This window comes from Strigops habroptila, chromosome 14, assembly GCF_004027225.2.
Source record: "Strigops habroptila isolate Jane chromosome 14, bStrHab1.2.pri, whole genome shotgun sequence".
Lineage (NCBI taxonomy): Eukaryota > Metazoa > Chordata > Aves > Psittaciformes > Psittacidae > Strigops > Strigops habroptila.
In genome coordinates, this window is record NC_044290.2 from 12118560 (window position 1) to 12146074 (window position 27515).

The following is a 27515-nucleotide window of genomic DNA, read 5'->3' on the forward strand; positions in this document are numbered from 1 at the left end:
GGAGCGGGTCCCGGGCTGCCGCCGGCCCGGGAGTAGGGGAAAGCGGGTACAAGTGAAAGGCACAAAGAAACAAACCAAAGTGTTTATTGTTTCAGGTTTTCTTTCTTTACAAACACCAGGAGCCGGTGCTGGGGCCCCTCAGGCTTCCTGCGGGGCCAGCCTGGACTGCACGCACCGGCCGAGCCACTGCAGAGTCCCCAGGTGCTCAGGGTGCTCCTGCTGGACCTGGCCGATGATGGCATGAACGGTGCGGAGCCGGGCCTGCACTTTCTGCTGCTCGTTCCTCCAGGCTTGCTCAGAGCGGCAGAGGGGGCTGTACTTCCCCTCCTTCAGTGCCTGCAGGTGCTTCTGGCGGGTCTGGTGGGCCACGAGCTCCAGGAGGTTCTGAGAAAAAGAACAGAAGAAATGGCTTTGACAGAAAAGAACACAGAAATGGCACACAGAAAAGAAGCAAGAGACTGACATGATTCGGGTCAGGGGTGCTGTAACCGTTCCATTTTGAAGTGGAAGGGCTGCTTAAGGCCAGTGCTGTGAAGCCCCCATCATAACAACCAAAGAGCAGCCTCGTTCTGTGTGGTTTGGAGGCAGTGTCATGTCACAGAACTCCATAAATCAGAGCAATACCCGTGCACACAACGCAACTTGCTAGGACAGGGTTTCACCAACTCCAAAACCTCACAGGAGCTCATTCAAGACCTGGAGCTGGCTCTCAGATGTGTCACATCCTTGGAGCAGGCAGCTGGTGCTCCCATAGGAAAGCTGGTACTAGATATTTTCAAGATAGAAATGACATCCTTCAGGTGAATGCTGCCTCACCAAGAGTACAACTGCAGCATCCATTCAGATCCACCATGAGCCCTCAAAACGTGCTCAGTTCACCAAAAGTGTGGCTAAATCCCATGCCAGTGTGCCCAGTTCAGGGTGGGGATGAGACAGGGACAGGGAGGTGGCCAGAGAAGGCGGCAGTGGGTTCTGTCTGGCTCACACCCTGCACGGAAGGGCATGTGCTCACCCATCGCTTCTCGTTCCGAAGACATTCTGAATCCGAATCAAGGTCATCAGACTCTGCCTGCAGCCTGCACACCTCCTCCTGCTTCTGGGAGACGGCGGCGCTGAGGGAGGCCTGCGTGCTCTCCAGCTCCAGGATGGTTTTGTCGCAGTCCTGAGTACTCTGGTAAATGGAAGAGAAGGAAATAGCAAGTTCTGGTTCCATAGGTCAGCTGCATTCCCGGCCACCTTCCCAGAACTCCCGTGCTGGTGCTGATGACAAGGCACACACAGCTACGTGAGCTCTCGCAGCCCTGCGCTGCTGGCTCACCTTCTGGGTCTCACTGATCTTCTTTCTCAGCTCCTCTTTCTTGCGGTGGAAGTCGCTCTTGGTGAAACGTTTCTTATCTGCAGTCTTCTGCCCCTCTCCACGAACTGTTATCGCCTCTCTGCGAGAAACACATGCCTCCATCTCACGAATCATCTTCTCCTGCTGCTTCATCAGCTGGCTGTAGCGGACCTGCCATTTGTCACGACACAAAACAGGCTGAGAACAATGACTGTGTATGAATGGCCCCTCACTGAAGTCTCCTGTGTGGCCCATCCCATCAGCATGAACCAGATACACGTGACACGTGAGTGTTGGCAAGCTAAATTTGTTCTAAATCCAAACCTGGTTTGCCCCATGTGGATCTGGCAGGCAGAAGGCTGGATTATCAACTTGTATAAAGTAACCTTCAAATTGTTTCACTGGAACTCATTAGCAAGAGCAGAAGCAGAAGAGCAGAAGCATCCCAAGAACGAAAGGGAAGAGTTGCTTTGCCAGAAGAGAGACAACTTCCCTAACCCGTGATGAGGATGATGCAATGCTTAGTAATCAGCATTTCTGTGCTGATAAATTGGGGTCACAGAGGAAGGAGGCACATACTGCATTTTAAACACACTCTGCTGCAGCCTGGTACGCAGCACACACAGACACATCCCGGGCACACGTGCTGGGTGCGTTTAATTCAGACTGGCTGCAGGGTGCTAAGGTTTCCAATATTGCTGTGGCCTGGAAGATGCTACTTCTCCAGCCTTTTTCTCACCTCCTGCCTTACATGTCAGCACCCCAAAGCTGAATACACTGTGGGCAGCTTCCCTTCCTCAGCCCTCTTTCCCAGGGCCTTACTTGCATCCTGTGAATCTCTATTTTCATGGCGGGGATTTCGCCCTCTCCTGTCACAGAATCCACCGCTGCTCGCATCTCTCTTGTGAGCTGGATCTTTTTCTCCCATAGCATGATTTGATGCCTTCAAGGACAGAAAGGGAAAGCAGTGCCTTAGTAAACAACAGGGAGGATGCTCTCTGTGTGCACACTCCTGAAAGCTACTCTGAACACAGCTGAATGGTTCAGCAGAAACTAAGGATTTGTGTATGGGACACATAAAAGAGCAGCAGCAGAGCAGTGTGAGAGCACACAGGAAGCTCCATACTCAGAAAATGGTATGAAGACTGTAAAAACAAGCATGCCCACACTGCCGGGGGCTGCTGGACCCCAGTTAACTGCCCAGAGCAGCACGCTTGCTCTGAGTTACTTGCATGGGGGAGAGCATGCAGATTCCCACAAAGATCTTGGCAACATCCAGCACAAACAAGTGTGCCGGAATCATTAAAGCCAACATCTTCTCAGGTCTTGCTGGTTCCAGAGTCGGCTAAAGCAGCTTTCAGTTTCTGCCTTTCAAAAATTCACTAAATACTTTTCATCCTCTCCAAGGAGGACAGAAGCACATTTGCTGGTGCTGGTAACATGGACATAGATACAAAAGTTCAAAGACTGTGGCACAAAGCAGGAACCTCTCTGGTACCTACTCTGCTTCCACCACACTGTTCAGGAGTCTTTCCTTCTCCTCAGACAGTTGACTGTGCCTCTCCTGCATCTCAACTGCTTCTTTTTCTGCTTCCTGGATTGGGGAAGCATAAAACAATAGGACATTGTCAGACTGAGGAAGTTTGACAGGATCACTGCATGGGAGGTTGAGACCTGGAAATGAGATGTCACCCTCTGTACCTTGAGAGCACGTACGAACTCATTCTCTGTGATTATGTTGCTACACTGCAGCTCCTCGAAACTGCTGTTATTCTTGTTGATCAACACATTCAACTTTATCAAGTCATTGTACATGTTCTTCATGTGATGTTCGATGTCTTTCTGTTCTTTTGTTTCCTGCTGAATTTCATCTACAGGTGAACAGAGAAATGTCTTTAACTTCCCTCGAGCATTGGGCTGACTACAGGCAAGGGGTGACAGGCTGCCATTAGACCACAGTTGGTTTTGGCCAAGGGAAGTGCTATCATTGGTGGGGACGTTTACCTACAACTACTTGCAGACTTTGTTTAAAGAGGTGTAACTCATGACATGGTTACTTAGCGGGTAACTGTGTCACTGCAGACAGCAGGATCAATCCTTAGAGGAAATAACAACACACAAAGCAGCAGAAGATGCCTGGCTCATAGCCCCAGGGTATAGCACTGGGCCATTGGTGTTACTGCTCACACATATATAGGAGGACCAAGAGAATTCTTTGGTGAAGGTCTAGCATCACCCATCTGCAGGCCTTCATTCCCTTTTTTCTCCATTCAAGGATGAACACCTTAAGGAAAAGCTGGGGAATGACTTACTTTCCGTGCGCAGTTTCTTCTGCTGCATTATTGTCAACTGTTTCTTTAACATATCCAAGGAGGCTATTTGCTCCTCCTGTTCACGTGTTAACTTGACCAGCTCTTTCTGCTCATTCAGCCAGTTCTTCTGCAGTATCATCACCTCAGAGTTACATTCTTCTATCTCCTTGTTTAGCTTGTTGATCTCAATTTCCAGTGGTCCCAATTCTTGCCCCTGTATGAGGGCAAAGTTTGGGATAAATCAGGCAGAAGCTGCTGGAGCACTTGTTTATAGCATCACTGCAGAAAGCCAGTCCAGCTGCTGAGCTGCCAACTAAGTACTTCAGCTATACTGTTATTTTGTCAGTTACTTTCTGCCTCCATTTCCCATGAGTTGGATGGGACCGACCACTCCTGACCTCGCAGGAATAAATGCAACAGAAACCCGAAATGTTCTCAGACTCTGCAGCAACCTCCTAAGCTCGGCCAACATGTAAATCTGGACATACACAAGTTCTATGGCAGAGCATATGCCATAGCATCCATTTTCACACTGGTATCCATAAAGGACTCGCAGTGCTAAGGAGAGAGCTGGGTATCACCTGAATGCGGCCACCATCAAGTGACTTAAATCACTCCGCCTACTCCATTCCCCCTCGCCAGCCTTTGCAGATTCCATAAGGAGATCCTATTTACTCCCAGAGTGTCGATGCCATTCAGTATTTTCATCAGGTGCAGACAACTCCCTGCAGAAATCTGTGCCAGGCACACCCTCATTGCACAATTCCCTAATGCCAGCTCCTCTTCCCATGCCTTAAGAACTGTTTGACAAATGTAAACATTTACGTTAACTACTGCAGCTTTCAACTCACAATGCTGATGCCTGGAAGTGTTAGCTACCCACCAGTTACATTTAGCAAGGATCTGCGGTCACCACAAAGAATAAAATCAAATTGGGGACCGAAACACAAAAGTACATACCCCTAGCTCAAAAAGAATCTCCTCCAGCCTCTTGTTGTACTGGCTGATGACCCGTCGCTTGTGCTCAGCCAGGAGGTTGCGCTTTGCGATCTCCCTTTGCCTGCAGCTGACCAGGTTATGGATATTATTTATTTCCTTGTCCAGCTCAGAAAGTGTTTTCTGGAGAACTGCCAGCCTGCAGGTGGTATGAGTTGTGTTCAGAATAACCTGGGCTGTGTCATTCTCAACCTTGGAAAAATGCAGCTCCTGGGAATATCAACAGACAGAAAACAAATTACTGTCACCGACAGCAACTCAGTGATTTGTAATGCCCACTTACCAAACACAGGTTGCAGATTCTACTCCCAGGCCTGTACAAGCTGTAAGCAAGCTACTTACCCTCTCTGTACCTTTGTTTCCCCATCTATTGACAGGAGATAGCAATATTTACCTCTGCCATAAGGCTGTTGGGAAGCATTAAGGAGCCTAAACATCCCAAACCCCTTTAGCAGACCACACTTTTCACTTTTGCAGTTATCTTCCGTGCCCGAATATCTCTATCTGGCTAACAGTAGTAGGACATTGCTATATTGTACCTTCTCCACCATACCTGACACACACATTCCCCACCTAACAACAATTTCTCACAATGGAAGCCAACCCTGGAAGTCTTCCAGTTACTTAAGATATGCCCTCGATTTAAAAAATCCAGGGGCAGGCTGAAGTAACACATGGAAATGTAGAGGTGTGAGCATGTTGTGTTAGTGCCATCCTACACAGCTCGGTATGAGAAATACTACACTGAGGCTTCTGGGTTTTCCTATCTGTACCAGTTGTACACCCCCAAAGAGAGCAACTTGTCATGCCATAAAGAACGGTGGGTCTGGTTTGATTGTTCCTTGGACTGCAATCCTCACCTAGGAACTGAGAGCACGCCGGTATCGCATTCTGTGATGGAGCACAGAGATTTAAGTTAGTTTAATGTGGAGTATAGAAGTATTGGTAATACTTTACAGTAAATACTTCCAGGATTCATTATTCTGCCCCATTTTTTAAGTAAAGAAGGAATAGTAAGTTATGTGCCAGGCCCTTTAGGCCGAGCTCTTTCACATACACCAGAATCCTGCAATAACATCACTGGAAGAACCAAATTGGAGTCACAAACTCGGCAGACTTTCAATTGCAGACCTGAAAACCAGAATGAAGACATTGACAAAACATGCTTGGGAAACACTGCTCTGGGCGGTTTCCTTCCCCTGCCCCCCCGTATGGGAGAGATACCATACCAGATCTGTTTTTCTCCTCTGAAGTTGTGCAACCAGCTGCGAGAAGTGCTTTGTGGCTTTGTTGGATATCAGCTGGTCCTGAAGCTTTGCCACAATTTCATTCTCCATCTGCTCTTTGACCTCAGTTCCTTTCTCTATATCCTTAATGATCAACAGCAACTCATTTAGATGAGCAGCTTGATCCTAAAAAGCAGGGAAGACAGCGACAGGATCACTACAACTGTTTTGGGGAGGGTATTAAATACCCATGTTCAATTCTAAAAGATTCTTCTTCCATGGACTCTTCTCACCATCTTGGTCCTATTGATGGCCTGCTCTGTCTCACGCAGAATGCGATCACAGGTGCTAAATTCAATCTTCAGGGCCTCCTGCGCTGAAAGGCACTGGGCAATCAGTTTCTTTGTTGTGCTGGCATGGTTCTGTGACCGGCTCAGGGTGCTGACAAGCGTCTCATTCTTCTCCTCCTCTTTCCTGATCGATTTGCTACAGCCAAGAATGTCCGTTTCTAGGGACTTGAGGTCGCGATTGTACTTGCTGGAGAGGCAAAGAGGGTGGAAAATCACCACCGGGATTGATTTGTGTGCTGAACATACTGTTGCAGCAACGACTGACCAAGAAGGGAGATCTTTATAAAGGCCAGTCTGCTGCAACAGTGCAGAGTCCTCAGAAGGTGGATGGAGGCATTAAGATTTAAAAGGAAATGTATGTGGGAAAATTAATTCCTTCTTTCAGTCCCGTCCCACCTCCCATTCTTACCAGGATGCCATCATATAAAAGCATATTGTTTGTTCACAGAGAACCAGTCAAGCTTTAAGACTCCAGACCAAATAAACACTTCCTTTGGCAACAACGGGAAGGTTTTCCTGAAGATTCCTAAAGGCATCACAAACCCCTAGCCAAAAGTGGCAGATAAATCCTTCTTGATGTTGAGCTCTTTGGATTGAGAGATATTGCAAAGGTGACGGAACTATTTTAAAGGAATAAAACAGAATAGAAAATCTCTGAACAGCTTAAAATACCCCACACATTTCAAGGGAGAGTTGTGTTTTGAATAAAGAAAATAATAACAAAGAATTGTGCTTCTTATCCTTAACCTCGTCATGTGCTTTAGAGCAGCAGACTTGTTCTGTCTGACATATCCTGCACATACATTACTAAACTTGACAGAAGCACACTGTCCCTTTTAGAATCCCTCTTGTCCAGGTTATTTGAGGCTTCTGCTGGGACTGTTTTCAGACACCCCACCTCAGCAACTCCTGCGTGGCAACGAAGGCCTCATCTCTTTGCTTCATTCCAGCCAAGCTGCTATTCCAGTAGTTCATCAGTCGCTTTTTCTCCATGTTGATAGCCTGTACCTCCATATAAGCCTAGGGAAGAGAGAGTTGGTAGACAGGATGAATCTGTACTGTATTGAAAAAAAATTCTGTTCATAATATGCTGGGCAGGAACAGCTTCAGCTAATGTGTCTAGGTGATTGTCACAGCAGACCACAGAGCATAGGTCTGCAAGGCGAAAAATGCTGAGAAGGTGGAGGAGGAAGTGATTTACTGGCAATTCTTAGTGACAAAGGCGGGGGGTTGGGGGGGAGGAAAAAACAAGAAGTCTTCATTCCTCCAAGCAGAAATGAACCATACACTCTGGCCTACTTTGTACATACCACGTGAGCGTGAGCCAAAGGGGCCAGTCCTTCCAGAGAGAAATACTAACCAGAAGTGAATAAAGCAGCCTCCTACCTCATTTACTGCTTGTCGAGTTACTTTTGTGTCCTCTGCCTGGGCCACAAACTGAGCTTCAAGCAGAGCAATCTGTTCTTGGAGTTCATAGGCTTTTCTGGTTAAGCGGTCTAGGAGAAAGTCCTAAAGAGTCAGAGCCAAACAGTTCAGGATGAGCAACATAATCCCACTCTTCACCAACTATATTCTACAAGAATAACATAGGCTAGAAAAGGAATTACATTGGCAACTGGATTAGACTGGATTCCTGCTGAAACTTCCCCATTCCTATACAAACGGCTCATGGATGCAGCAGTGACAACTTTCAACAGAATGAGACCTTTTTTGCTGTTTTTTTTTATTATTCTATTTGCAGTAGTAACTTGACACTTCAGGTCTGAAGCAACACTCCTTCCTGTCAGCATGGATTATATCGTGCCACCTCCTCAGCAGCTGGGAACCTTAATAATTTATGTTTTAAAATCTTTTGTTAAAAAAAACCATCTAAATCCATTGATTTCAACTGTTTGCATCCAACTCTGCATTAGTAACCATCAGCCTGTGTCGTGCTGCAGGCAGAAGGCAGCAGAGGGAGCTCCAGGCCACCAACCAGCTCTGCTCACCTTCAGAGTTTGCTTTTCATTGTGAAACTCATTGTGACTCAGAACAATTCTCGAGACTCGAACATATGAAACTTCTTCACTAAATATCTTTGTTCTCCCACACCCCCTTTGCTTGAGTGCAGAGTGACTGACTGATTGGCTTGTCAAAAACCTCTGGGCAGAGCCACTATCTTGGGGTGGGGATTCTCAGTTTTAGAAAAGCCTGTGTGGTTTGGGGGTTTTTTCAATTGTTTGGGAAAAATATCCCCACAGATGTTCCCTAATTGGGTCTCTGCAGCCTTCCTCTGACAAGGCAGCACGTCCCCCAACACTCACCACTGTCACCTGTAGTTAGTTATTTACTTTAAAGACAACAGTTTTACTCAGTACCTGTTTTCTCTTTTCCACCTCAGCCTGGAGCTTCTCTGCCTCAGCCTTCTTTGTTGACTTTTTCATAAGTAAAATATTATGATGCATATCCTCGTCCATATTCTGCATGTAGATGAGGTGCAAGGCCAGGTTTTCAACCTGAGTCTGCATTGCAGAAACTGGGGAGGCAGGAGGAAAAATATTTAGAGAAAAACATTTGTAGGATAGACTTTAAGCAGTGATAAAAGGGAAAGAAATATAGAAAGACCCAAAGCAAAACCACACGCATACCAGGTAAATCATTCCTCCCTGAAACAGCAACTTACATCAGCTTTGAAGTATAGCTCCACAAGCAAAGCTAAAATAATTGGTAAGCAATTCCCTTGACTCCCAGCACACAAATCCCAGGAAATCAAAGAGGGGCCTCAGGAGGCTGGGAGTCCACTCCTCTGCCCCAAACCAGAACTGTCTCTTTCTCAGCCTGTTCAATGCTTCTCTAAGTTTTTTTCAATAACTTCAGAAACTTTCCAGGCAATTCATTTGAATGCTTTGCTATCCTTGCCATTGCAATTGTTTTACTGTTTCCTATCCAAATGCCTGCAACACAAAGAATTAAAACTGTTTCTTTGGCTGGAATGGGCTGCCACATGGATGGTGCTCTCATACTCCTGGATGCCCCTAATGACTTTTGCAATCTCATCACACCCTTGCAGAGACACAGGTAAACATTACAGTGGTATGAATTTTCCTCCTGCTAAGTTGCAGAACAGCCAACCTGCCAGGAATGGGCTTAGGTTTAGTCCCAAAGACCTTCTTAGAAGTACAACATAAAAACATGGTCTTAGAAACAACAGAAATTATATGAGGGACTATAATTAAGCAGGAATAGCTGTGAAACTTCTCAGCAAGTGCATCACTCCCTATTAATTTACTGTGTTTTTCAACCCAATGCTTGACTCATTCAAATTCATTTCTCCTCGTAGTACTAGAATTAGGAAATACTGCCTCAGTCACCTTTCCTGCGTTCATCAGCTGTGTTCTGACACATGTTCTTGTACGTAAGCCTCAGGCCCTCCAGTTCCTCTTCCAGCTGCTGGCGCCCTGCGGCCGCCTGCGAGCGGCGGTCGTGGCTCTTCTCCAGCTCCAGCTGCAGCTGGGCCAACTGCTGCTGTGCTCCGTACAGAACCACCCCCAGCTCTTCCCGCTGTACTTTGCCCTTCTTCGTGTCTGCCCTCTGCCAACACAAGAGGAAATCAGCTCTTTCACTTCAGCTTGCACAGGGATGGGCTGCTGCGGGAGGGCAAAGACAGGATGCTGCATACCAGCTCCTTAAGCTCTAGGTTCACTTTTTCCATCTGCTTAGTAAGGTAATTCTTCAGAGCAGCCTGGAATCTTCTCATCAGAGGCTGTGAAGCAGGATGTTGATAAACTTTAACATACTTGCGTAAATAAATTATGGAGAAACCTTGCTGTTATTCCCACTATTAAATAAAACATCTTATTTTCTGCCCTAGACACTTGCATTCTTATTTTAGCTACACTCACTTGGCAAGCGAGGAGAGTTACATAGTGGGTATTTGCTGACATCAGAAAGTGACTACTGAGAATATCTGAAAGTCAGACACATATCAGAAGGGCTACATCTGAGAACCCATGCACTTGCTCTTACTGCAAGTACTGCTCTTGCAGGAGCCCTGAAGAGTATCAGATTTACCCTCTACGTTGCTCACTTCTGAACCTGCAGCTCTGGGGTTAATGCTGAGGGAGCAGACACACTCAGTACTTTTGTGAAAGCTATTTTTAAACATGTAGTTTTAGCAGACAGCCAAGCCCCTGCCTACAATTTACCTCACACATTTTATGCAACTAAAAATACCAAGTCTGCAAAGGAGAATGACAAGATTTGAGGACTTCTCACATGTTCTGGATCCAAGACAATCAGTTCTGTTTCTTCTACGGTTTTCTCACTTCTGTGTATTTCATATTCCTCAGCCCCATGCTGTTGGCGTTCCTCTTCCTCTCTCTGGTCACCATGCTCACTAGTAAGCTGTCCAAACTGCTCAAAGGCAGACTCTGAATAGAGAGAACTGGGTTCTCCGGTGTTACCTGAACCCCACACCCCCAGAAATAAGAAGATAAAGAAAAGGCTTAGATGTCATAGTATTGTGCCTCCAGTTGGATTGGTAATGATCAGAAAGGGAGAAAACCAGAAACTGTGCTCGATAGCTGGTATCAAGCGTTGTGCTGTCAATAAGGAACTGAATGATACCTGACTCTGTGCAGCTGCTCAGCTCCACTGACAACGCAGATGCCTGCAGAGCAGCTCCTGCAGGAAGAGCAGTGTTTCCTCTGCCGGTCACTGGCTGCTCCATGTCAGCCAGCTCAGGAGGAGAACTGTCATGTTCTGCTTTGCCCAGGAAAGTCTCAGGAGGTTTTTCCTGAAACATAAAATTCATCACCTGAAACAGCTTTTCAATCTAACCCTATTTGCTCCTAAAAATCTGCTTATTTTTGTCATCATGAGACATGAACAATGCAGACAAAGGATCAACAAGAGGCCTTGTTCTATAATCAGTGCACAGAGATACTGGCAAAGCTGTGTCACTCTTCATTAAAAAAAACCTGTGCACATATACAGCACAACAAAGGAACCTCTCCAGGTTTGTCAGAGCTTTTCTATACTTTGTGCTTGACCAATTTGCTGCTTCTGTCCCAGCTTTCATTGGTTTTGTGTTCGCAGCAATAAAACTGCACCAGGAGAATGTGAAGTTACAAATACTGGTCATACATTCTCTGAGTAAGATTATAGATTAGTGTCTCACTTCTGCAGCTCCAGAGACCTCTCCTTCTGCTGGGGGAAGCACCTTTTCTTTGTCCTCCAGAGGAGCAGACTCTTCTTCTTCATTGTCCTTCCCGTTCTCTGCTTCCATGGCCTAGCATGTAACACAGTAAAGTGTAGAACAGCAGCATTACAAGGGGTTGTGCACTTTGTTTAACGTTATTGTAACAGCAATGTAACAACCAGGCACAGGAGGTTAATTTAGAAGTCCAATCTCATTCACAAAACCAGTCACCCAGCAAGGCTTGAGATAGGACAGATCCTGACAAAGTCCTGCACACCGCTTGTCATCTCATGTGATTTTAGCTCACAAGCAGAAAAACAAATAAATGCCCTTAGGGATTTATTAAAGAACGTCTTCCAGCTTGCAACACATGTAGCCAAATTATTCTCTTTTTGTTTTCTTTTTAAAGAGACACTGTTTTATCCCATATCTGTGTTTGCCAAATTCAAGTATTGTGCAATGGAAGAAGACAACTTATCACCAACACAGCTCAACAAAAAAAGACCAAGTATATGCATCTATGAAACATGGAAAACCTCCTTTTTAAGGTGTCCGCAGGAGAAACGTGCCAAAGGAGATCACCTCCATAGCGAGATGCGAGGGAACTTGGATTATATCCTGCTCAGCGGAGTCCAATCCCGGTCCAGACCCCTCTGCTGCGGCAGCGGGGGCCTCTTCCACGGGGCTGGGGCTGGGGCTGGGCTGTGCCTGCAACCAGAGGCAGGAGGGAGGCTGAGCCTGGCCGCGGGACGGAGGCGCCGGTGGAGCCCCGGTCGCGGCGGGGCCCCGGTCGGGCCCAGCTCCGCACTCACCCGCCGCCGGCGGCACCATCTTCCCGTTGCCAGGCGACGCGTCAACACCTGGTCACGTGACAGCGGCGGGCCGCACCATCTCCGCCCGCGGAGGGGGGACTTGGGCCGCACCACCTCAGCCTTTGGGGGGGAGGGGGTGTGCACGGGCCGCACCACCTCAGCCCGCCGGGCCCGGGCCAGGCCCGCGGTGTCCCGGCCGCCATGGCCGCGCCGGCCGCGGTGCGCGGCAGCAGGTAACGCCGGGGGCCGGGCGGGGCGTGTCGGGGTCGCTCTTTACCCTTCCTTCGCTGGGGCGGCCCCACCTGAGGCAGGTCCCCGCAGCCCCGGGTCACGCCGGCGGCGAGCGGGCGGGGCGGGGCGGGGCCGCCGGGCGGGCACACCCCTGCCGGGCCGGGCGGAGCGCGGCGGTGGCGGCGGTCCCGGTGCAGGGCCCGGGGTGGGCGCCGCTCCGCTCCGGCCCGTCCCGTCCCGCCGCCAGAAGTTTCCCCGGGGGTCGTCTTTGCCGGTAAAAGCGCCGGGGCCGCGGGGGGGGGTCGCTCGGTGAGGGCGCGTTGAGCGGCGGGGCCGCGGCGCTGGGCTGCGGTGCGCGGCGCTGCCCCGGCCGGCCGCTCAGCACGCGTGCGGCTGTCACCCGGGGCCGCGGCAGCCGGTGTCCCGCCCGGCCATGCACCATTTATCCCGCTCTTTGTCTTCCCGAGGGTCGCTGGGGAGGGGGTGTGAAAGCGGGATGCGAAACAGTTCTTAAACTTCATCTGCGGCTCCGCGCAGCCCCGAGTACCGGCACCGTTCCCTCCCTTCGGGAGGTGGCCTTCTCCCAAACCACCCCGCTGTCTACCTCTTCCTTTGCCGAATTCAGGAGACATGAAGATGGATGTCGGGATCCTTAGTAATTATTTGATGTGTGGCCTTCAGGCCCTCCGGGGCAGGGATTACGTGTTGATATATTGCTCACCGTGTTGCTGACACTCTAAAATAACTCTGCTTCTTCCTCTCTGAAGTCTGCCCGTCTTTTTGGTTCTTGGACTAGAAGCTCATATTGTAAAGGTATTATGTTCCCAGCTGCCACTCTGAATAGGAAGTAATAAAAATGAAATGTCTTTTAAGAGAAAATAGAAGCAATGTTGAGACCAGGACAGCTCAGGGTGAAGATCTTGGGCTTGCTGCTTCTTTTGTAGAAGCCTCCTTTAAGTTTGTAGGCTTAGAGGAGCTCATCCTTGTTCTGGTGATAACTTGGCTAAATGCAGAGAAAGTCTTTGAAAGCTGCTCTTCTGCCCCTGCATTGGGCTTGCTGAACATCTGCGTTTGGTCCCCATGTCTCGCAGTGTGGTTGGTGTGAATCTGGAGAGCTGGGATGGGGCAGAGTGTTGCGTTGTCCGGCAGGCACAGAGGGAGGGGCAGGGGGAAAGGAGACTCTTTCAAAGCATCAGGAATGCATGTTCTGACATCTGTTGTATTGAGAAAAGACTCTGCAATTAGTTCATCGACTCAGCTGTGATACCAGGTTCCGGGAATTCTTTACCTGCTGGTACTTGGGGATCTGGTACCGGGAGCGTTACCAGGCCACGGCTACAGGGCGCTGGGAATCAAAGGCATAAAAAGTCACCTACTGCACAAGCACTGTAGTTAAGTGACGTGAAATTATGTTTAACCTTGGCGTGGAGGGACATATGGCACAAATAATTTCCTGCACTGGAGCGTGTGTGGTGGTTTGGCTCCTGGTGCTGGAGGGGGGGAAGCTTCTTGTTTGCTTTCTGTATGCCTCGGCAGGTGTGGCTGGGAGCAGCAGGCAGGCTCCCACCATAGCATTTGGTTTCCCTTTTTGTCTCTGAGTCACAAACTAGCAGTACTTAGTCTGCTGTCCCTTTTTTACCTTCTCAGCTGAGACACATCTGAGTGAAGCTGTTCCACTGAAGCGCCTGGGATCAGAGCTGAATGCTGTCAGGATTCCAGCCCTGGCTGGTGACTGCTGGTACTCTGCCTTTACTCTGCACTCCACGTGCCACTGCTGCACCAGCGGCTCAGGAATGAAAGACTTTTTGGTGACCTACATAATTCTCCCCATGCAATGGGATGGCTTCAGAATGGTTCCCTATGGTAAACTTTCTTCCTCGATTTGGCTAGGTCATCTTAAATAACTCCAGCTAAGAGCTAGTAGTTCCGAAAGCTTTTTTTCCCCTAATGAAGAGGTATTGCAGTACAAAGGGAAGGTTGTTTCACAGCTCTCACGTATACCTAGAGTAGTATGGATAAAATGAGTGACTAGCTGAGAGGTGTACAGAAAATCCGCTCAGAGGACTGGAAAGAAGCTGCGAGCCCTGCCTCCAGGCTCCTGTCCCTGGTCTGCCTTCCAGCACGCTGTAACCTGTGCTTGAACTGCCAGGATACAAACACACATTTGCTTTTCCCAAGGGGAGGAAGAGGCAGGAACTTGTGCAGTGTCAGAGACCTCCCTGGTGCAGTGACTCTGTACTCCTTAAATATGGAACATCAAATTTAAGTTATTAAGGGCAAAAAAGGAAAAAACCTGTTACATTTTTCTTACTTCAGGCATTTCATGCTTCATTCAGTGCTGATGTTTGACAGCTCATGTTTCTCCTCTGTGTCCAGACATGCTGTAGGTCTCGTATTTCGCTTCAAGAGCCCTGTAGCTCAGCTTATTTTGCTTGTAAAGCTATTAAACTCACATAGCAAGTTTGTCCTTGGAGCCACACGACCCTCTGGCAGGCACCAAGTGCTCAGCAGTGTGACTTGTCGGCAGCAGCCGACCCCGAAGTGCCGCTGTCATCTGCCTCTATGGGCTAAACTCATTTGTGAGAGGAGGCCTGTTGCCTTGTGCGCTCCGTGTCAGCTTTGTAATGTGCAGGAGCCCTGCATTGCCCTCCTGTGCCGGAATACAGGAATCTTGTGCAACCGGAGGCAGCAACATTTGGTCCAGCAGCGTGTGCCAAGGTGAGGGTGTGATCTGCCAAGGCAAACAGCATTTGCTGTTGGTGGGTTTGGGAGAAGGGCACATCTGAGGGAGGTGAGCAGCCGGCGTTACTTGAGCTGCTGCTGGCTGGAACTGCTCAGGCGCTTGCGAAGAGGCTCCTGGGGTGATTTCAGGAGTTGGCTCCCCGGCACGTTTGTGAGCTCTGGTGTAGCAGAGAAGTGCTGGCACTGCCTGGGAGAGCAGCCAAGGGCTGCGTGAACAGACTCAGTAGCTGTAGCAAAGATTTTTAGCAGCGACAGTTGATGTGTGGGAGAAGAAAATGTATGTGTGCTTAATAAATATTGGCACTCAGCAAGAGCTTTTCAGCTAATTCAGTGCCTGAGCTGCTGGGGAGCTGGGTTGTCTCTGCCATGTTGAAAAGGATCCCTTCAGATCAGGGCATGAATAGAAAATTAATATGAGAAAACCTTTTTTTGTGAATGGTGCTAATTCACTGCTGACTGAGCAGCAGGACAGATCCCATCGGCCTTCCCGAGCTTACACAAGAGGCAGCGACAATTCCAGCTTTTCCTCCAGGCCCATGGCCTGTGTGTGCAGACGCCGTCCCACACAAAAAGGGCTGAGAACAGAGCAACCCCTGCAGACCAGGTATCTTTGTTTGCTGGTTTGTGTTGTACAAACTGCCTTTCAGGAACGAGAGGCACCTTCACTGTGTTTCAGAGGCTTTGGGGTTGTACAAATAGACTCGATGGCCTTCAGAGGTCCAGTCCATCATCTGGTCCTTGCTGGGATAGACCATCTATCTGTTTCTGTGGCCAGTCTTTGAACCCCCCCAGTGATGGAAATGGCCTCTCCAGGTTGCCCTGTTCTTGCACACCTTTATCCCTGCTATTGGAATGAGTAAACTACATATTCCTTGCCACAGCTTGACTGCCTTGCTACTTCTGTCCTCCATAGACAGCTCTAACTTTTTTTTGGCAGTGACAGTTCCCATGTATGAAGACTTCCAGTACATCTCCCTTTCTTTACTCTTCCCTTGGCACTCTCTTTCCATACCCCAGATCACTCTTGTCACTCTTCCTGAAACTGTCCAGTGACTTGTATCTGGTTTTCTCTGATGCTGCAGAGAATTCCCTAGCCTGTAGCAGCTGTGAGAGGATTAATTCCAGTCTTGCTGGTGATATTTCTATCTCCCAGTATATTTGGCTGCTTGCTTGCAGCACTGTAGTGGTCTCTGATTTCTGATGCATGGCTCTTCTGCAAGTCAGATGCCACAGGCTGAGTTTCTGTGCTGGCAGGACACCATATGCTTCACCTCCTGTCATTTTTGTTGTTTTCTCTTCCCAGCACACATATCTGTGTGTGTACCTGCAGCGCTGTCCAACCGCACCTCAGGGCACTGCTGGAGCAACATGTGTTCTGCAGGATCACAGCAGTAATTCCCTTTAAATTCCTTCTGCTTTCCAGGGAGCAGCTTTTGATCTTTACCTGTGGCTTTGTTCTTTCTGGGCTAGGTAAAAGCTAATTAAATGCTGCCTCTGTTGGCAGTGAATCCTGCACCTCCGCTGCTCTCCGAGAGCCCCTGGAGAGCGGCAGGAAGGCATCACACAAGCTCTTGTTTCATACCTGCATCTCCATCTGCTGTCCTTCGCAGGAAAAGCTCACTGGTGTTTCCTGAGGAAGCATTCCCTGGTCAGCAGCAGCAGCCACCGGGTACCACCCTCCTCCTTTGCAGGTTTAGTGCTTTCAGAGTTCTCTTGAAACAGCTGGCACAGCTGAAGGTCCGGATATCCCGGCTTGACTGCAGTGGGCAGAGCTGCACACACTGTGCTGCTGCCCGGCAGTGGGAGACCCTCCTCAGCTGTGCTGGAGGCTCAGGGCCTCTGATGCTGTACAGGTTGCTCCACAGCCCTGCTACGGACTCCTGCAGCACTGTGTTGAAATGGTGTGTTGTAACTTGGTGGTGGGAAGGAGGAATTGCAGCAGAGTTTACTGTGTATTCTTGCGGTGCGATGAGAGGAAAGGTGACCTGCTCTTTAAATATGGTTGAAGCAAATGACTTTCTCCAAGATATGACCCAGAGCCTCAGACAGTGCTGTGGTTTTTGGTGATCTGGACAAGAACGAGCTTATGGCTCCGCTGGGGTTTGGTTTTGGGGGCTGAGACATGAAGATACATGTTGTGTTTGGTGCTAGAAGGAGACATGAGTGCAAAGGACTTGCAAAGTAATTGTCTTACCCTAAACGCTTGCTGGGCACAGGGCATAGGAGGGTTGAGGCTTCTCTGTAAAGTTCCAGCAAAGACTGAAATGCAGGAGCTGCTTATGCTGTGATTCAAGCTGACAAATGCAGTGATTGCCAGTTAAACCAATGGTTTGTCCTTTAATGAAGGCTCTGTCAACCACTTGGCAGTCTTATTTGCAATCTTCTGTATGTGCAAATCTGTCAGAATCAGGAGAGTTACTTTCCTTCCCTGCAGCTTTCACTCTGCTCTTTGACAAGCACTGGTTTCTGTTGGCTCTTTCTGCCTTCCCCCTTCCCATTTGCCTGGAGATACCTTTAAAACCATGTTTAAACAAACCAGAGCTGTTCAGTGGTTGACAATGCTTTAGGCCCCTAAACGTTTCCCACATATAGTGCCCTGATAGTACAAGCCAGGGCCTGTCTGCTTTTGGTTTTATGTCTGGCTGTCCCTGTTGCATGCTCTGCAGGTGTGGGAATTGTCATGAGGAACACAGTGAGCTGCTCCTGGACCTGGGACCGCTGTGATGTGTGGTGTGTGCTGGGTCAGACTGGCCTGTTCGTGAGCAAGTGAGGCCGCGTAAATACAAAGGAACAAAAGGAGATGGTTCCTCTCCTCGTGTACTTTTGGCAGAACAGAAGCTGCTGTGCCTCAGACGGTCTGCTTCCCAACTGGGCACAGCAGGAGCAGGTAGAGCCGGCTCCCTGTTGAGTTGTGCTGGGCTGTCTGTGCGATTGCTTCATGCAACACCCATCTGCTGTTTCAACACCTCAAGTCTTCTTCTTGATCTGTCTGCTAAATAGTTTACAGCTTGGGTGGCCCCCCCTGAGGAGCATGTCTCATTTGAGTTCAGAGCTTCCCCAGTGATGAGTTGGGGATTGGACTCCCCAGTTAACTGGAGTCCCCTATCAACAGATGACATGTCTGCTCGAGGCAGCATGCCCCGCTCTGCTCCTAGAGCCTGCCCGCTCTGCTCAACACGGGCCTCTTGCCACTTATGTCTGCAAAGGCTCTGTGTAACCACACTGCTCAAACAAACGAACAACAAAACCCCCTAAAACCAAACCCCCAAATCCCAACCCAAAACCCTCAAACACACAGCAGGAATATGCCAAAAAATGTTGAGCACAAGATGAACTTGTTTTGCTTAATGTTTTCTTTGGAGATCGGTGGTTACTGTGGGCGAAGCAGCAGGCCCTTCTTTAATGTCATGGTCTCAGCAGTTTTTCCGTGATGAAGGAATCCTCCAGGGCCTACTCTGACTCTCTTTGGCATTCCCAGGACAGTGATACATCGGGCAGCTTGGCATCGCTGGGCTATTCCCTTAATGGGCAGTTTGCAGTGACAAGCATTACTTTTCTGTTTCCCCCACAGTAACTGTTAAAACGTGGGGGTTTTGCTGCCTTCATATTTCTTCGTTGCAGGGAAAAACATCTTGGGGTTCTGTACTTCATCTTTAAAATGCAGAGGTGATGTTACACCTCCAGAGCACTTGGAGGCTGTTGCTTGAGTTGTAGGATGGATGCAGCAGTTACGGGAGACTTTTTCCTTCTCAGACAGTGGAGGGCACGTGCTGTGGTGTCGTCGTGTCTGTTCTATCACTGTTCTTTCCACCCTCTTGGCAGATCTTCCCAGTCTGGCTCCTGATTAGAGCTGACAGATAATGGAAACATTTCCTTGGCGATGTCTCTGGGGCGACTCCTCCGACGTGCTTCTTCGAAAGCCTCCGACCTCCTGACCTTGACTCCTGGTGGCGGCAGCAGCTCACCCTCCATACTTGATGGGGAGATTATCTACTCCAAGAACAATGTCTGTGTCCACCCACCTGAGCTGCTACAAGGCATCGGGGAGCATCACCCAGGTGATGGGGTGTTGCAGACTCTGCTCGCTTGCTCTTTTCTCTCTCCTGGGGGTGTGTTTGTATGGAATGCTATCTCTCGGGCTCTAAAGAACAAAGAGGTGCTGGTGGGGGACAGGCCAAGGCAGTCTTATGGAAGACTAAGGAAAGCCATGATATTTCTCCTTTCTCTTCTGGTCTAGCATCAGTTTACCTGTTATAGTAAGTCCTTTTGTATTGGCAGAAGATGGACAGTTGTCATTTGAGGACAGTAACTCCTGTTGCTCTTTCAAATATACGTATTGTTCAGGAAAGCCAAGTATCATCCTGTAACTGTCATTGCTGGCGGGGCCTCAACAACCATTGGTAAAGGGAAAAGAAAGAAAACCTGGTTGTGGCTGCATGCACTGGAGTAAATGAAGATAAATACAGCTCTGTCCCTGTATTCTCATCTGTTCCTGTGCTCTTTCATGTTCTCATCAAAGAGAGCCGTGGCCACTGGCTTAGCTTCACAAAAGTAATTATTCACTGAACATTGACCCATGCTTCCCTTTCTGTGCGTGTGACTCTTCTTTCTGTTGGCTTTTCATGAAAATTGTAGCCCTTTGGCTACACCAAGGTAAATAGTCTTGAGAAAGAAATGTTTAGCTGGCACTTGGAATTGGTTGACTAACAAACAGCAGAAGTTTTTCATGTGGCAACATATTTCAGAATTTAATAATCCATGCAGGAAGCTGAAGTATTTGCATGTCATTTCTCTGTCCACTTAGGCCACAGGGAATTTAGACTGTTCAAGAGCCATATGGAGACTTGAAATTATTTGTAAATACTGACTAATGCTGAGCACTCCACAGTTCATTTGGCAGAATTCTGTCTCCTGGTTAATGAAAGGGTTTGTTTTGCCCTTGTGTAATGGTGGTGAAGTGGGGGGAGGTGGGGAAGGGCAAATTTCAGGCTTATGGAGTTTCCTTAGACTAAAGCTGCATCATAACTGATGGCTCCTTTGCTCTCTTGAAGGCTACTTGTGCTTGTACATGGAGAAGGATGAGCTGCTGGGCACCACGCTGATCCTTGCCTGGGTGCCCAACTCCCGCATCCAGCGGCAGGATGAGGAAGCGCTGCGCTACATCACTCCCGAGAGCTCCCCTGTGCGTAAAGCCCCCCGCAAGCGCGGCCGCCACGCTCAGGGCTTCGGCGCTGTGCGGCAGCCTTCCCCCACCGAGCAGAGAGGGGCAGTGGTCCTGAGAGGAGAGGACATCCTGACTGTGTCACAGCTTGTGAAGGACGTGGCTTACATCAGCTCCCCCTCTTCGGAAGGGGAGAAGCTGCCGCAGTGCTGCCCCGCGGGGGACGGTGCCCGCCGGTCCCCCCAGCCTGCGCGCAGGGACTCAGGAATCCTCTTGACAATCAGCTCTCGGGAGGAGCAGAACAGGTCGGAGCTGTCGGCGGAGGGGACGGAGGAAGGCCTGGACTGCAGGCCAGAGCCAGGGGAGGACGAGGGCTCCCTGGAGCTGTCTGCTGATGACGTGAGCAGGGACAGTACTTTTGACTCTGATTCTGATGCCTTCTCTTCCCCCTTCTGCCTCTCTCCCATCAGTGAAGCCCTTGGGAAAAGCAGTAGTTCCGTGTTCCTGGATAATGAAAGCAGGTGAGTGCATGCTTTTCTCTAGGTTCTGGGTGATTAGCTGGGTTGCTGAGCTTGGAGGTGCTGAAGGAAATTGAGAAGCTTCACAGTGGCACTGAGCTGAATATCCTGTCTTGCTTCAGACACCTGTATAATTCACAGGAAATTGTTTGCCAGCCAGTCCTGCTTCTGCTCAGTGAACCCTGGCCCTGAACATTCAGGGCTGTGTATGTACAGTCTTACAGGTGAACTGCCTTGAGCCCTTTGAGCACCATTACTAAATTAAAAAGGTCCTTTGTTGGTCTAATTTGCTCTCTGAGGAGATGTGCAAGTTACTGCTTGTGGAGAACCACATCAAAGTATCAGCCTGACTTCCTCTGAGCCATGGCTGCCTCACAGCAAGGCACCGTGTTGACATGGAGCCTGCATGTGGGACTGTTTTTGCTGGTGTTCAGAACATGGTCCTACTTATGACACACAAATACTCATTTTTGCATGTCTACCCTGGATGTTTTAGTCAATGCTGGTATATCCAAATGGCAACGCTTCTCAAGCACATCTGCAGTAACCTCTACCTAGGGGAAAGAGGGCACCCTGGCAGAGGAATAATGAACAGCAGGATGCCTGTATAACTCCCTCTACTGACACACACTGTTTCTGGCTTTCTCGTCTGAGCTCCGTGCCACGTATTCCTCATTTCCATCTTGGGGAGGATGCATGTGCTGCGTTCATGAAGCACCATGGGGCTGATTTTAAGGCTCAACTTTGAAACTACACCTGAAATTAGGAAAAGCAAGCTCTCCTGTGTGTGTCAGCAATGTACAGCTACATGAAGACTTGACCTCTGAAGGGGTTTTGCCGCTTTATTTTATGGCTAATCTCAAGCCCAGAGAATGCCGGTAAGAACAGGGCTCGTGAAGGAAGTATTCGAATTGATTCAACTCTCTCTGGGTGTTTTAAACCACTTCAGAACAGTGATGTCAGACTTCAGATCAGCTTTACACTTGATACGTGTCCTGCCAGTATGCTTCTAATTAACCACGAGCCCACAGGGGTTTCTGGCTTGGGCTCTGCAGCAGCTGGGTGGGCAGTGGTTTGAGCAGCACCTCGGCCAGCCCATCCCATTCCAGCCCATCCCATCTTGTCATGTTTTGGTTTCCAAATTGGGTTGAACAAGGTCAATTTGACAGTGTCTCTCTTAGCTTTCTAAATCATGCCTGACAAGTATTCACAAGAATGTAGAAGACTTTGGAAACTACATAAATGTTACAAAACACCATTGAAAAGAATTTTAGAGAGGCCTTTGAATCTTTAAATATCAGTGCTAAGAACTGACTTGATTTTGTTGGTTTCCAGGCTGTTTGTCCCATTCAGATTGTGTTCTAGCACTGGGCTACTGCTTGGGGGTTGAAACTCCAGTCGCTTACACCTTCAGAGAATGTCACGTTGGGTTAGAAACTCCTTGGCATTGACCTAAAAACCAGAAACCCCCCAAATCCTCTGCAACCAAAGCCTCTCTTTGGTTAACTTTTTTCCCTTGACAGTTTGTGTTTGACCTGTCTCTGGTACTCTGAAAAAAGTGAAGTTTTGGGGTTTCTTAAACATTTTTCGCTAGATAAAATATAATTACAATGCTTCCGAGTTCCAAGTAAGAATCTTGAAGGGAAAATGTTCTTGTCCCTCAGTGTGTGTGTGTAAGCTCTGGCCTCAGCTGTGGCCCAGCTCACTGCACACCCCGAGTCATTATCCCGGCTTTAGTGGTTAGGAGCAGGAATAGCATGGGATGCATTCCAAACAACGTCCTGTTCCTGCTGGAAAGCAGGAGGTTGAACTGATCCGGGGGAAACGCCAGCCTTGGCCCGTGTGCTGTGCGAGGTGTGAGCGGCTGCGGGCGCAGGGCTCGGGCACAGCAGGCGGCTGAGGAGCTTGTGGTGTAACTGTTGTGCAGCGCTGATGCTCTGAGCTGCGGCGGTGCCGGGGAGGAAGGAAACACCGTTCTTGCATCCTCACCCCCTGCCTCTGAATGCCTGCAGCGTGTCCCGTGGCTCCGCAGCCCGGCCCAGGCGAGCCCGCTGCCGGCTTTGCTGCCGGCCTGGCTGGGAAACACTGCTCCTGCTCCTGCTCCTGGCAGATTTTCCCCTTTTCCTTCCTCCCACCCCTTTTCCTATTTTTCCCTTTTCTTTTTTTTTTTCCTTTTCCCCTTTTCCTGGGTTTTTTTTCCGCTTTTCCTTTTCCCTCGCCTGGCACCGGGCTGGAAGCCTCACACAGTGTATGCAACACTCATCATTTGCAGCAGATTAATAAAACAGACCTTTCATTGTTTGGGACTTCAAACTTGAAAGGCTTTTGTCCAGTGTGGCCATGTTTTATGCCAATCTGTTCTTCCCCACAGAGCCCCCTTGCATGGCATCTGCAGGATCTTTCCAGCTCTCTGAGTGGGAGATTTTGCATACAATACTTTGCAAAAGTCCCATCAAAAAGCATTTCCTTATTCCCTGTGTTCATCCTGGCGTGCTGGGGGTGGGAGATGCTGGTTCAGAAGTCACTACAGCATGAGAACAGCTTCCTTGTTTCTTAAGGGTTTTTTTCCTTCTGCTGGCTGCTTCCCATCTGAGCCAGAACTGGAGTGTGAACAAAGTTTGTGCTGCTGGCAGATGGTTTGAACATTTTTCCCTCCCTACCTCCCGGTCACCATCTCCTCCCTGCAAAGAGGAATGAATGTTTCTGGTTATTCCCCTCTGCATCGGGGAGTTGATGTGAAGAGAGCTCTGCTTTCCCCTGGGATTGCTTCAGGACCTGAAGCAGTGCGTTGCTTGGTGTTTCAGTCCAGTCTTTCTGTGCAATCAGGAACAGAAAAATGTGACATTGTGGAAGAATTAGGATGCACACATGGGCTTGGATCAGATGAGATCAGGGGCTCAGCAAGCTGCTTGCCAAAATATCCATATAACCAGGAGTCATAAGTCCCTTATGCCTCTTGGAGCATCATAGCATCCCAGAGTGGTATGGGTTGGAAGGGACCTTAAAGCTCCTCCAGTCCCAAGCCCTTGCCATGAGCAGGGACACCTTCCACTAGAGCAGGTTGCTCCAAGACCACGAAGGGCTCCTCTGAGAAGGTGGCCTGGCAGCGGGGCAGAAGGGAGCTGACAACACACCGGTGTGTGTGGTGCAGGGGCAAGGAGGCAGGAGAAGGGAGTACGAGGGAGGGAGGCAGCAGCGTCTGAGTTGCACAACGAGTCAGTCATTGTAAGTTAACAACTTGCCTGGTAGAACATAAGGAAATAAAAACATATCCATTGTTTTTTGGGTTTTATTTTTTTCCTCTTTGCTTCTCAGCTGACAGGCTGCCAGGGATCCCATGCAGCGACTGATGCTTTCCTCCCATTTACACAATTCCTCAGGCTAGGAGCTATGGGAGTGTCCCATCACCAGCATACACATTCTTGCTTCTCTTTAGATCATCTGGTGCACTCCTCTCACATGGAAAGGTGGCTTTACTCTCTTGGTTTTTGTGGCCTTCTTAACTTTGGGGGCCTCTTTCTGCTCGTGGTACATGGTTCCTGCAGGGAGGTAGCTAATGTGTGAAATCCCTGGATTGGTGGCAGCCTTGTCATTGGCTGCATTCCTGCAGGAAAGGAGGGATGCTGGAAATAAAATCATTCCATTCTGTTCCCTTTCTCCTCTGTCACCATTGTTTGCTGACTGTCAGAAAACATTTGCCCTGTGGTCTGAAGGGCACTACTTGAGGAGAGCTGTGCTCTACACCCAGCTTTGGCTCGCTGCCGCCCTGCTCAATTACTCAGCTTCCATTTTCCCCATCAGTAAAGTGAAACTAGAAGCCTTTTGTTACATCCTGGCAACCAAATAGCATCTGACACCAATATAATGTCTTTCAACCGATGCTTCTGAAGTTATTTTAACTGACCATGACATCAGATCTATACCAATCGCTGCAGAAGCACTTAGTGCTCTGTAAGTGGGTTTTGTTTGGGGGTTTGGTGTTTTCTGTGCTGTGCCTGGTTGACAGGAGCTTCCCCTGGCAGTGGGTGGTCAGGCTGCTAAAGGCTTTTTGCTTCAGTAGTCAACTGTGGTTGCTGTTATCTGATGAGCACCATGCAAAAATGCTGAAGAGGACAAATAAATGCTGGCGTTGGTTCCTTCGCTAACGTTACGTTGGGATGTTGATTGATGCAGTGAGAATTTGGAGTGAGAAGCCTCAGTGGTGGAATCACATGAGCAGAGCTTGGGGCAACATCTGGCCAGAGGCTGGAGCTCTGCAAAGGGTCCTGCAGGTAATGGAACAGGCCCAGCTCACACTTGCACAGCGTGGGCTTTAAAGAACAGGCAGAAGTGATGTGAGTGATGTGGTCATGGGTATCAACGGAGAAGGAGCCATCTTCCGTAAGAAGGTGATGATTTTAGCTGCTCGTAATAAAAACAGTGAAAGGTTTTCACAATGGAGCTAAACAAAGCCCCAGTTCTGGTGTTCTCCAGCAGAGGTGAATTCACCTGACCCAGCTAGAGCAGGCGGCCCAGGCGGAGCACACAGCACAGGGAGGAACTCCTCCGGCGCCGCAGTTGATGCAATTTTTACAGCTGTGTTGCACATCCTGTTGTTAAGCCTCTTCCCAGGGAGCTGATGAGTAAATCACCTCCTCGGGAGGGAGCGGAGGCGCAGCGCTGCGGAGGGTGGCAGCGCCGGTGGGAGCGGTGGTAACAGTGTGTGGAGTTGCATCATGTTGTTTTGGCAGCTCACCTGAAGGGCTCGGTGCTGCTCAGCCCTCTGCAGGATAAACAGGAGGGAAAATTATAGGGGAAATGAGCTGAAATTAGTGTGAACTGGCAGGAGCTCTGGAGCCACCGGCAGGCTGGGGATTCGTCGCTGTTGTAACAGGAGTGATTATATTCTTAGAACCAGGGGAATTGGGCACACACTTCTTGCAGCATCTTACTTGTGATGATTCCAGCCTTGGGGATGAGTCCGTGGGGTTCTGCTGCTCCTGGGTCAGGCTCCGATTCCCCAGGACATGGCCTCAACAAGTGTGATTACAGCGTAAGACACTGAAGCACCTTATTCCATTTGTGCCCAAACTCATGCCTAGGAAAAAACCATCCCCAAATCCTTCTTCCATCAGAAGAATGGTCCCTGTTCCCTTCGAAGCCATGTGGTTGGTGTGAACCTCATCCAAGGCAGTGCTCTCGGGTGGTCTGCACGGAGCCGGGCACTGGGATGACTGTGGGCATTGCTGTGTAATCAGTTAGGAGTCATTATGGCAGCAGAGCTGAGGAGGTTGGGCAGACCCAGAGCTTGCCGGGGCTCTCGGCTCGATCTGGCTTTACATAAATATTTGAACAGCAAGAACATTAATTACAGCAGGTTTGGGTTTTGCCTCCATTGGTTCAACGCCAGATTTCTGTGGAAGAAAATAGTGACAGCAAACTCGCGATCGGGAACTGCTGCCGGTGGGATTGGGAGGCTATATTTGGGATTTCTGGGGAGGAATAGTGGGTATGAGAGCAGGTGATGCCTGGAAAAGAGACCCTATGGCCACGCAGGCAGGAGCGGGGGGGGGGGGCAGCGGAACCGCTTTGTCCCCCGAGGGTTTTGGGGTGCCGGGGGCTGTGAGGGGTGGCTGAGGAGGAGCGGGAGCGCTGGACGCCTGCGGAAAGGAGCGGCCGAGCCGTGGGGTCGTGCCCGTGGGCGCCGGAGCGGGCGGCGGGCGCGGCGCGGCCGCCAGGGGGCGGGCTCTGCCCAGCGGCGCAGCCCGGCGCTCGCCGGCCCCGGTGGCCGCTCTGACCCCCCCCCCGGTACCCGGTACCCCCGGGGTTGTCCAGCCTGGAGAAGAGAAGGCTCCTGAAGGGGAGACCTTAGAGCAGCTCCAGTGCCTAAAGGGGCTCCAGGAAACCTGGAGAGGGGCTTTGGACAAGGGCCTGTAGGGACAGGACAAGGGGAATGGCTTTAACCTGCCAGAGGGGAGACTGAGATGAGCTCTGAGGCAGAAGCTCTTCCCTGTGAGGGTGCTGAGGCGCTGGCACAGACTTTTCCCAGAGAAGCTGTGGCTGCCCCATCCCTGGCAGTGTTCAAGGCCAGGTTGGACACAGGGGCTTGGAGCAACCCGCTCTAGTGGAAGGTGTCCCTGCCCATGGCAGGGGTTGGAACTGGATGAGCTTTAAGATCCCTTCCAGCCCAAACCATTCCATGATTCTGTGATCCCCTGACGCCCAGGCCTGGCTGGAAGGTCAGTACCACAGGCTGGCTGAGCTGCAGGAGCAGGAATCTGCCACCGTGGCCGTTTTCTGCGGGAGGTATTGCAATAAAACGCCTTTTCCCAGGATATTCTTGCATTTCTTCTGTTCCTTATTTATATGATCGCAACACCCAGAAATCCTAATTGAGAGTGGAGATAAATGGTGCTGGCAGGTATCCACAGCTTTGTGAGGGAAGAATTGCGTTAACTGGATCAAAATAAAGAGCATGTCCCCTCTAAAGTACAACAGTATATGCAAATAAATCTGCATGGTCTCTGTCGTCTTGGCTCTGTCCTTGCAATTATAACAGCATTAAGCATTTACAATAACTCTGAAACATGCTTTTAGTCAGCTCGCCTTTTTCCTCTCCCTTTTCTGCTACTTGAAGAAAGCTCTTCCCTTGGGAAATCCGCATTGTGTGGTG

The 27515-nt window shown here is 49.5% G+C and overlaps 2 protein-coding genes across 8 annotated transcripts in view; one reads left to right on the forward strand and one right to left on the reverse strand.

Moving 5' to 3' along the window:
• Positions 1 to 66: 66 nt before the first annotated feature.
• Positions 67 to 12372, reverse strand: CCDC40 (coiled-coil domain containing 40). Of its 2 annotated transcripts, none has more exons than XM_030505946.1 (20): positions 12212 to 12372; positions 11982 to 12107; positions 11379 to 11489; positions 10826 to 10994; positions 10475 to 10662; positions 9879 to 9962; positions 9571 to 9790; positions 8578 to 8735; positions 7607 to 7729; positions 7119 to 7240; positions 6164 to 6407; positions 5874 to 6056; positions 4609 to 4854; positions 3649 to 3862; positions 3038 to 3207; positions 2839 to 2930; positions 2159 to 2279; positions 1319 to 1507; positions 1013 to 1171; positions 67 to 384 (listed from the first exon to the last, which is right to left on the reverse strand). In XM_030505946.1, the coding sequence occupies exons 2-20, from the start codon at positions 11985 to 11987 to the stop codon at positions 139 to 141; spliced, it is 3045 nt and encodes a 1014-aa protein (XP_030361806.1). In that variant the 5' UTR covers positions 11988 to 12107; positions 12212 to 12372; the 3' UTR covers positions 67 to 138. The 2 variants fall into 2 exon arrangements, with proteins under 2 accessions (XP_030361806.1, XP_030361805.1); XM_030505945.1 differs by having other exon boundaries at positions 10475 to 10629; positions 12212 to 12290.
• TBC1D16 (TBC1 domain family member 16) overlaps positions 12324 to 27515 on the forward strand; it is a 31413-nt gene continuing 16221 nt past the window's right edge. The window contains exons 1-4 of one of the 6 annotated variants that reach the window (XM_030505955.2): positions 12360 to 12444; positions 19007 to 19242; positions 20236 to 20650; positions 20816 to 20866. In XM_030505955.2, coding sequence (XP_030361815.1) covers positions 19065 to 19242; positions 20236 to 20650; positions 20816 to 20866 — 644 coding nt within the window. In that variant the 5' untranslated portion in view covers positions 12360 to 12444; positions 19007 to 19064. Of the gene's footprint in view, positions 12445 to 12639; positions 12717 to 12922; positions 13098 to 14089; positions 14306 to 19006; positions 19243 to 20235; positions 20867 to 27515 lie in introns of those variants that run through there. The other 5 variants (XM_030505952.2, XM_030505949.1, XM_030505954.2 and 2 more) reach the window with 5 other exon arrangements.

Bases quoted from the DNA above. Each gene is read 5' to 3' on its own strand.
- CCDC40 (XM_030505946.1), bottom strand. The intron at 9,791-9,878 runs GTATGCAGCATC...TTGTGTTGGCAG, and splicing joins ACCTAGAGCTTAAGGAGCTG to AGGGCAGACACGAAGAAGGG. The intron at 385-1,012 runs GTGAGCACATGC...TCTTTTTCTCAG, and splicing joins TTCGGAACGAGAAGCGATGG to AACCTCCTGGAGCTCGTGGC.